The 10,589-nt window shown below is 31.4% G+C and overlaps 1 protein-coding gene across 2 annotated transcripts in view; it reads right to left on the bottom strand.

Moving 5' to 3' along the window:
* Positions 1-3,271: 3,271 nt before the first annotated feature.
* The window catches only part of LOC107688045 (SPARC (osteonectin), cwcv and kazal like domains proteoglycan 2), a 30,139-nt gene continuing 22,821 nt past the window's right edge, over positions 3,272-10,589 (bottom strand). For both annotated transcript variants that reach the window (XM_016485586.1, XM_016485587.1), the window contains 8 exons: positions 10,019-10,133; positions 7,728-7,833; positions 6,745-6,889; positions 6,443-6,556; positions 4,822-5,040; positions 4,507-4,569; positions 3,992-4,129; positions 3,272-3,920 (listed from right to left, as the gene is read on the bottom strand). In XM_016485586.1, coding sequence (XP_016341072.1) covers positions 3,790-3,920; positions 3,992-4,129; positions 4,507-4,569; positions 4,822-5,040; positions 6,443-6,556; positions 6,745-6,889; positions 7,728-7,833; positions 10,019-10,133 — 1,031 coding nt within the window. In that variant the 3' untranslated portion in view covers positions 3,272-3,789. The remainder of the gene's footprint in view (positions 3,921-3,991; positions 4,130-4,506; positions 4,570-4,821; positions 5,041-6,442; positions 6,557-6,744; positions 6,890-7,727; positions 7,834-10,018; positions 10,134-10,589) is intronic.

Below are 10,589 nucleotides of genomic sequence, written 5' to 3'. Positions count from 1 at the left end.
ACAGTCACTCAGGGGCGGAGCTAAGGTAAGACACCAGTCCAGTCTGTGCTGAAACGCTACTGTCAATCAAACTATCGTGGGAGGGGCCTGTCTGTGTGAGGTCACACAGACAGGCATCTGAGATCGGCTCGATTTGAGAAAGGGGAAAACATTTAACAGATTAAAAAAAACCACTGGGTGGATTTTTATCATTATAGGGTGGTTGTGTACAAACACTGCCAGCACACATTTCAGTTCAAACAACTTGTAAAAGTGCATGTAGCATTATATGACCCCTTTAAAAGACACTGACAGTGATCCAACAGCTTTACTGTCAAATCTGGTGAAAATCCTGACCGTGAGCAGAAACACGCAGCAGTCGTGACAAACAGAAGTTTCACTCGAGTGTCTTCAGAATGAAGAGTGTGTGTGTTTGTTCAGACTGGCTATAGATGTGTGTTTATGCCTCGGGGTGTTAATAAAACACTATCTGAATCTGTAAACTGGTTAAAGCACACCACTGCAAATGTGAATGCTCGAGTGTCTGAAACACTTGCATTATGCTGAAAGCCTTCTGGTTTCTTCTGCGGCTCAAACAGCAACACCAAGGTCATGGGTTCGAATGCATGAACTAAAATGTATGGTATTTGAAATATAACATATTCCTTCATTGTAATGCAAGTCACTTTGGATAAAAGCATTTGCCAAATACTGCATAAATGTCAATGCATCGCATGTAAACTGTGCACAGCAGTGTTCATTTAGTATCATTGATCTACTATTATAGTTTTTTATATTTTGAATTAGTTTTCATGTTTATACTGTGCTTTTATTTTAATTTTAGTTAAGGTTGTAGTGATTTTGTAACTATTACAGATTTTACAGATATACTGTAGTAACTATTACAGATTTTTCATAGTTGTAATTTAGTAACTATTATTAATTTGTATTAATATTTTGAATTCGTTTTTATTTAGTAATTATTATAGTTTTTTAGTAATAGTAATTTAGTAACTATTATAGTATTATATATATTTTTATGAATATTTTAAATTAGTTTGAATTTTTATACTTTTTAATTTAATTTAATTTTAGCTAAAGTTGTAGTAATTTTATAACTCATTGTTTTTATTCATTTATTATAGTTTTTAATAACAGTAATTTAGCAACTAATATCGTTTTTATGAATATTTTAAATTAGTTTTCATTTCTATACTTTGTTTTTACTTAATTGAATTTTAGTTAAAGTTGTAGTAATTTAATAACTCTTATTTTTTTATTTAGTAATTATTCATTTTTTTTTAGAAATAGTATTTTAGTAACTATTAAAGTTTTTATTAATATATTAAATTCGTTTGTATTTTATATTTAGTAACTTATCGCTTTTTTATTATTTTAATAATTATACTTTTTTAGTAATAGTCATTTAGTAAATATTCTATTAATATTTTATTTAAATTTTTTATACTTTTTATTTAAATTTTAGTGAAAGTTTTAGTCATTTTGTTATAATAATAACCCTGTTGCATTGTATGCACAGATGATCTACTCAACGCCGTCCATTTCTAGTGTGATGAATGAACCAGAAATAATATCACATTCTGCATAATATTTTTTGATGCATTAATGAGCATAAATGCTCTGATTCTCATGACCCAGGATCTTTGTTTTCACTGTGCGCTGGCGTGTGCTGATTTCACAGCAGTGTTTTCAGAGACTGTATATTAATTCTATTCACTGCAGCGCTGCCAGATATTGATTTTGTCAAACTAAATATTTCTCCTCTGGAGTTTCTCAAGACGTCGGGAACATCAAATACATCCTTACACACGAACACACAGCTGATTATGTATCAGAGATTTTTATTTCACAGATTTAGAGAATCTCAACATCACACATACGCTTTGATCCGACAGAGAAAGAGCCAATAAAAGAGCTTTCTGTTGTAAACTATCATGCAATGCGAAAAATAAAGCAATTCAAATAGCCAAGAACATTTACATAATCGACAGCTCATAACGTTTCACGTTTTGTTTTAACACAACCTGATGAGCAACCAAACACACGCTTTGAGCTGTGCATTCAAGAAACCCGAGTCAGTTCTGATTCAGAATCCAAGCATTATCATAAATTATACAACAGCTAATTGCATTCCACTAATTTGACAGGACAGGTGCTGTTTAAAGAGCATGGATGTTTCTGGAAAGGTTGGATCGCTCCACTCGTCTGTTTGCTAGTCTTTTTCTCAGCAGAGCAAAATGGAGCTAAAATACTCTCAAAATTAATGCATTTACCAAATATGATTCACATATGAGGTTTCACATTCTCAAAAGAAGTCAATCCGTTCGTTATCCGTAATCTTACTTTGTGGATGTAAATTTGATTGTGCATTTGCAAATCATATTTTGTGAATATGAAAGAAAAGACAAACATACTTGAGTTTTGCATTTGTAAATCTTACTTTGTGAATATAAATTTGTGGATTTACAAATCATATTTTGTGAATATGAAATAGGTTACGAGTTCGTCTTTTTCTGTTTGCAAATATATACTTAAAATAAATGTTGCTTAGAAATTATAAATATATGCAAATATATATTATAATAAACACATACTTATAAATATATACTTATAATTAATAATACATTAATAATAATTCATAATAAACATAAAAAAGCCAGTTTTACGTTTGTCAATCTTATTTTGTGACTAAATTTGTGCATTTGCAAATCATATTTTGTGAATATGAGTTAAATTGAGTTTGTCGATTTATGTTTGCAAAAATATACTTATAAACTTAAATGTCAGCGAATTCACAAAGAATTAAATCCGTTGATGTAGAAACTTTCAGTGTATTTATGAATTAGGTTTTGCATTTTATGAATGTAAATTTGATTGTGCATATGCAAATAACATTTTTGTGAATATGAATCAGGTTATGAATTTGTCAAGTTCTGTTTGCAAACATACACTTATAAATAATTAGAATTTATAAATATATACTTATAATAATAAACTTAAACATAAGCGAATTCACGTTCACAAAAAATATTGATGTAGAAACTTTCAGAAAGACGCAAACATACTTGTGTTTTTAAGAATTAGGCTTTGCATTTTGTGAATGTAAATTTTGCAAATCATATTTTGGGAATATACAGTAAATTAGGTATGAGTTTGCGGTTTGCAAATAAATACGTATAATAATTATATTGCTTATAAATTATAAATATATAGTTGTAATGAACTTACATGCAACAACTTAAACCTTATTCATATTCACAAAATGTGATTTACAAATGCAGCACAATTCATAAATACAGTATCTTTCTTATACACATTTCTACAAATGTTTTGTGAATGTGAATTAGAGAATGAGTTTTGAGACTATTTTAGCTGCTCCAGAGAGCAAACGTTACTCTCTGATGGTGTCTGAGCATTCATTTAGGGAATATGCATTATAAATTCATCGGATTTTTCATCTTTAGCGTGTTTTTACAGAGACAGAGGCTGAAACTCGTGATTATAGTCACATTGACACGGATGAAGGTCTGTACAGTGAGTGTAAACCTGATCTCCAGAGGTTTATAAACCACGGCGAACAAGTTCTGTTGCATAAATCACCTCAAATGAACCGTAATACCCTGTTAATGATGAGGCTTTCGTGTTTCCCGTGTTGCAGAGTTCGAGTCTTTCTTGCGTCTGAATCTTGCATCCGATAAACCGATGACGGAAATCAAAAACACTCAAACGCTGGTCGGATGTTTCAGGAAGCCGAAGTAAAAGAGGTGGATGGCAGACGATGAAGGTGTTTTACCAGATGTACCCGCTGTCGTCAGACTCCTCTTCCTCCTCCTCTTCCTCTGCGTTCTCGTCCGCGTCTGTCTCCTCCTCATCCTCCCAGCCGACGCCGCTGCTGGAGTCTCCGGAGCTCAGCAGCTCGTCTACGGCACACAGACAGAGTTTCAATCACTGCACGATCCACCAGAAGTGAAGACGGCAAAGCTGCACTCACTGCAGTCGGGGTTTCCATGGATACGTGACCCGGTGACCTCTGCTCCGTGAGGGTCGCTGCACCAGCACTCGCCACGACTGCGGTCGCACTGCAGCCTTCTGTAGTAACCATCCTCATCACAGCTGGGGATGAACATGCCTGCGCTCACACACACACACACACACAGAGAGAGACACACACACACACACACACACACACAGATCATCAATCAACTCTACAACAAATCAACTATACAATAAAATCCACAAATTCCTTGTAACTCAAAGAAAATGCATTGCATCCATTTTCCATTCAATGAACACTTTTTCTAATTCAATAAAAGTTTGATCGTAGGGTTTGATGTATTCAGTGCATTTACCGGTATTTAATCTGGATTGTAATAGAAAAATAAAGTGTTTCCATCACACACATATATTGTGTATTATATCCTTCCTTTCTTAACCTCAAGTGGCTTCAGCTTTAATCATTTTCTTATAATTGTATTTTGGCCAGTTTGTCTGTTCGTGTGTTTTTACCTGGTTTCCTCTTAGACGCCTGCTGTATCTGGATCCTCTCGATTTCAGCCAAACACGGGGGTTCTGGGAAAAACACATGAAAAAATGATGAAAAATCTGACAATCAATTATTTAAAAAAAACCCATTAAAAACAGTGGATTAAAAATTAAATTAAATTAAATTAAATTTTACTGTAGACTATTTTACTAGACATTGCTTGCCAATTTTTTTTTATGCATAAGTGGTCCACTTGTAATGTCATTTTCCAATGAACTTTTCTATCAAAGGATCAAGATTCCTCATGATCTGAGCTCAGTGAATAACAACACACTCACTCTCTCTCCAGAAGCACAAGCACCACTCTGCCGTGGAAACCTTCCCGTCGCGGTACGAGTCGCACGAGTTGAAGAAGGGCCTGATGCACACTTCATACTTCTCCAGGTTTACGGCGGCCAGCTCGGACTGATCCAGGAACAGGTCGTTACTGGAGTCCAGCTTTGAGAACATCCAGCCGATGGAGTCCTTACAGCCGGCCACGAGCCCTCGGTCAAACACTGCAGGGGAGGAAGCTCAATCAATGCTGATCTAACTATTAACAACATCAGAAGTGTAACAATATGCATTACGAAAGCTCAAGAGGGATAATACATGATGATATACTTAATTTAGCTTGACTATAAGAAGAATCCCAAGAGTCATTTGTTTGATAATCACACTTAATTAATACTTTTATTCATGAAGGATGCATTAAATTGATCAAAAGTGACAGTGAAGACATTAATAATGTTAGAAAAGATTTCTATTTAAAATAAATGCTGTTCTTTTGAACTTTCTATTCATCTGCGAATCCTGAAAATTAAAATGCATCAGTTTCCACAAAAATATGAAATTGTTTTCTATGGAAGCTCGTTTCTGCCACAGGACAAAAAAGGTAATCGTGACTTTTTATCTCACAATTCAGACTTTTTTTAATGTTAGAAAAGATTTCTATTTCAAATAAATGCTGTTCTTTTGAACTTTCTATTCATCTGCGAATCCTGAAAATTAAAATGCATCAGTTTCCACAAAAATATGAAATTGTTTTCTATGGAAGCTCGTTTCTGCCACAGGACAAAAAAGGTAATCGTGACTTTTTATCTCACAATTCAGACTTTTTTATTGCAATTCTGAGAAAAAAAGTCCAAATTGTGAGATATAAACTCACAGTTGTGAGATGTACTCAGAAATGTGAGAAAAAAGGTCTGAATTGTGAGATAAATAAAATGTAAAAATATTTAAAAAATAATATTTAAAAATTAAATGAAAATAAATATTTAAAAAAATATAATTTTAAATATTTAAAATTTTTAACTATCCTTTTTGTTTACCTGCATGTCAAGATTGATAAAACTGACTATTAACAGACATCAGAGAACCATGTTGTTGAATTATTAACAAGTCACGAAAAAAGTCAAAATTGTGCAATATAAACACAACTGTCAGATATAAACTCACAATTGCGAGAAAAAGTGAGAGTTGAGAGATGAAAAGTCATAATTACCTTTTATATTTTTTTATTTTTGGTGAAAACAAAAACAATTGCAAGATGTAATCTCAGCATCGAGTGAGAAAAAAAAAGTTTTTTTTTTTATTCCATGGCGGGAACAAGTTTCCATAGTTTTCAACACTGATAATAATAATAAATGTTTCTTGAGCAGCAAATCAGCATATTAGAATGATTTCTGAAGATCATGTGACACTGAAGACTGGAGTAATGATGCTGAAAATGCAGCTTTGATCACAGAAATAAATTACAGTTTAACAGATATTCACATAGAAAACAGCTGTTTTAAATTATAATAATATTTCACAATTTTTACAATATTTTTGATAAAATAAAAGCAGCCTTGGTGAGTAGAAGAGACTTCTTCACAGTAATTAGTTCAGTAAACTCAGCTGTTATGTGTGTGTTTTCACCTGACGCTGTGCTTTGTCTTCCAGAGTTGTTCCGTTTAGCATTTCCATGCAGGAGCTGAAACCAGTCTCGGAGTCTGTCGCCCAAATCTGCCAAATCCTGACCGGTGCAGAGCTCTAGAGAGCCAGTAAATAAAGAGATGCCAGCAGATTAATAATGCAGAGGAACAATAAACTCACTCAAATGCATGAAAATTTCAACTAACTAGGCTTCATAAAACATGAATGTCTGAACTCGCTGTGACACCAAGCATCACTCTGCAGGTTTACAGCGAGAGCTGATGGAGTAATGTGTGTGTGTGGACCTGGTTTGGGTTCGGGTGACGTCTCTGGATTCGTCTTGATCTTGGGTTCTGCTTTAGGAAGTCCAGCACTGATACAAGGACACGAACCAGAACACAGAACAAACAGATCCTTCCCCGACAAACACGCCTGCTGCTCCAGCTTACACTGATCACACACACACACATACACACTCACACACACATATACACACACACACACACACAGGAGAGAGAGAGAGCTTCATTTTAAAGAACTGCAGTGTGTTCATGTCTCAAAGCAAAACTCACATACATGATTCAGCAGATACGAGCGGCTGAAGATGGTTGTTCACTAATCAGAATTGAGAACGAGTGTTTGTTGGATGTGAAAGATGCTTTGAGGATGTGGAAAGAGCCGCTAGTCAAACGTTTAATGTTTATCATGGTGATAAAAACCTGAGGATAAGACCTACTTCTTAAAAGACAAAAATGTACTGTAAAAAAATAAATAGTTAAAAAAAAAACAGTAAAAATATGTGACTGTACGTACATTTGAATTACAAACAAAACCTTTTACCTAAAAACATCATCACATTTGTATCACAGATGTTCCTCTTTCACTAGTAAATAATTTATTTTAAATAATGAAAAATACATATTTAAAAATTGAAGCTGAAAATGAATATTTAAAAATAAATATTTAAAAATAAATTTAAATTTAAATTTAAATAGATACTTAAAAATAATTGAAAACAATAAAACTAAATTGAAAGAAATATAAAAAATATATATTTTTAAATAAATATTAATAAATATTTATAAATAAACGTAAATTAATATTTACAAATGAATAAAAAAGTAAAATATATTGAAAAAAAATTTTTAAAAACAAATTACAAAAATATTTAAAAATAAACGGAAAAAATTACAAATAAATAAAAATGAAAACACTTTGAAAAAATATTTAAAAAATAAATGTTCATAATTTTGTGTGTGTGTGTGTGTGTGTGTGTGTGTGTGTGTACCTGTGAGACGTAGTTGTGTCCGTCTGATCCACACACAGGCGTCGAGGGCGTCTCTGAACAGGGTTTACAGCTGATAGCATGAGGCTTCAGTCCAGACTCTCTGATTCTACAGCAAACACAACAAAACCAAACCAATCCACCAGTTTCTGCTTTAAAATGCTGGCCGTAAACTTAATAATCAATAACAAGACTGTTCTGTTAAACATAGTATTTTACATAATTTTTTTTCCTCACTTTTATTTGGACTTTTCTTTGTTTTATTAAATTAAAACAAAATATCCTTTTTCACAACATAACTTTATTACATTTTATTTTAACTTTATTAAATTTGTGCTGTACATATTTTATATGCACATTTTATTTAGCTAAAATAAAAAATAATTAATTTAGTTATTTATTATTGATTTACATTTATACATTTGTGTTGAACGTACATTTTTATATACCTTTAAACTTTTATTTGGACTTTTCTTTGTTTTTTAAATTAAATTAAAATAGCATTTTCTTACAACATAAAATGTATGTGTTGTACATACATTTTATATTTTTGTTTATCTAAAATAAAACAAATTGATTTATTTAGCTATTATTATAGATTTACTTTATTTTAAATTTGTTTCACATACATTTAATATTTTATTGAACTTTTATATAAAATAAATAAATAATATAAAATAAAATAATAAATAATATAATACAATAAATAATATAATATAAAATAAATAATTATATTTAAAAAAATATATATAAAATAAATAAAATCTTTGTTTTTTATTAAAATAAAATATAATTTTCTTACAGCATAACTTTATTTTAAATGTATATGTTGTACATACATTTTATATTATGTTTAGCTAAAATAAAATACATTTATTTAGTTAGTTATTTATTATAGATTTACTTTTTTAAAATTTGTACAACATAACTCACAACATTACAATATGATCAGTGTCTTACCCACAATTCTTTGCATGAATGTAATGTTAACTGCATACTGCACAGTATATACTGACAAATAGAAGTGGACACAGAAGGTCAAGACAAGCGCATTGCATTCTGGGATACAGTGTGATATGTGATACTGCACAACAAATGAAGCTTTTTAAAGAAGGAGGGAGATATATGAAATAATTAATTAAGCAAAAATGGTACTAACACTAACCCTTCAAACACACACACACACACACACACACACTCAAACACACTCAAAGACACACACACACACACAGACACACACACACTCAAACACACTCAAACACACTCACACACACACTCACACACACTCAAACACACACACACACTCACACATCAACGAGAAATGGTCGGTGCATTCATAAACTCTGCTGTTCTGTGGTTAATATCAGTCAGGAGGAAATGAACGGAGACCGAAAGAGACACAAGCCATTAGCAGTTCATTTGTACTTCTGTTTAAATCGGTGTTCATTCAAATATACATCATTATAACATCTGTAGCGATAAAGCTTCAACATGTGATTGGATCATTAAATCTTCCATGGAACATCTTATAATCTCAATTTAACTGATAGCTCTTGTATTCTGGCTACGATCATTATGTTCCGGGTCAAATTGACCATAATTGGATTCAATACAGTTCAAATATCACACACTTACAATAAATAAATAAATAAATTCAGGTAAAAGGTAAACCTTTAACATTAATACTTCTCATGTGTAAACATGCGATCTTAAGATTTAAAAAAATATATATATTAAACAACTATTTAAACATTTGTTTTTCACAATAAGTGAATATTACAATTAGTATTCTAATTTTTAAATTTTTAATTGAAGTGTTTGATTTTATTTTTTATGATTTTGTATCATCATATGTCTCTAAATGATCAATAAAAAACTCATAAATGCAAACTTCTTTTTTAAATTTATATATACATACACACTGCTTATAAATACACACTGCTGTTCAAAAGTTTGGAATCAGTAAGATTTTTAATGTTTTTCTTCTTCTCACCAAGGCTGCATTTATTTGATCAAAAATACAGAAAAAAACTGTAATATTGTGAAATATTACAATTTAAAATAGCTGTTTTCTATGTGAATATCTGTTAAAATGGTACAATAAATGAATTGTAAATTAATTAATAAATAAATTAAAGTCTAATGGTACAATAAACTTTTCCATGAAAAAAAAAAAATTTTTTTCTGACTATCATTTATTACATATGTCAGGCTTAAAGGCACAGCAGTGAACATATGGCAAATATGTAAATGGACGTGAAAGCTATGCTGGAGCTGAACTGAGCGAGACTGACCTGTGCTGGAGTTTCTTGCGGTTCACACACGTCGCTCTCTGATATCCCTGAGCCACACACACTTTATGACGACTGCACTTCACCTTCTGACACGGATCCTTCGTGGTGTCCAGACCTGCAAAAGACCAACATGTGCATTCAAAACATTCACGCTTAAACGAACGTTTACGTGTTTTTACATGCACAAAATTGAAATATGAAAAATCACACTTCACTCTGGAGGACAAAGTAGCATTTGATTTTTATCTGTGGTTACTGCACATCTTTGAGATTTTCACATGTGCATACATTTACAAACTAAAACTCATTACACTCACAGAACTAACCAAGCAACTGACCATCTTTTCTTTTTAAGTTTATTTTTAGTAAGTTTTAGTCATACTCTTATTTGCTTTTGTCCTTTTTATTAGATTCTCTATATATTTCTATTTAGCCATCATTTATTTTTATTTCAGTTTTAGTCATTTTAGAATTTCACCTTCAGTTTATTTATTTTTTATTTACTAAAGCAACATTTTTTAAATGTTTAAATATTTTATTTAATATTTATATTTCATTTTATTTATTATTT

This window comes from Sinocyclocheilus anshuiensis, unplaced genomic scaffold (assembly GCF_001515605.1).
Source record: "Sinocyclocheilus anshuiensis isolate Anshui unplaced genomic scaffold, SAMN03320099.WGS_v1.1 scaffold241, whole genome shotgun sequence".
Lineage (NCBI taxonomy): Eukaryota > Metazoa > Chordata > Actinopteri > Cypriniformes > Cyprinidae > Sinocyclocheilus > Sinocyclocheilus anshuiensis.
The sequence above is the reverse complement of the archived record's forward strand: the minus strand, read 5'-3'. Positions and strand labels throughout refer to the sequence as shown.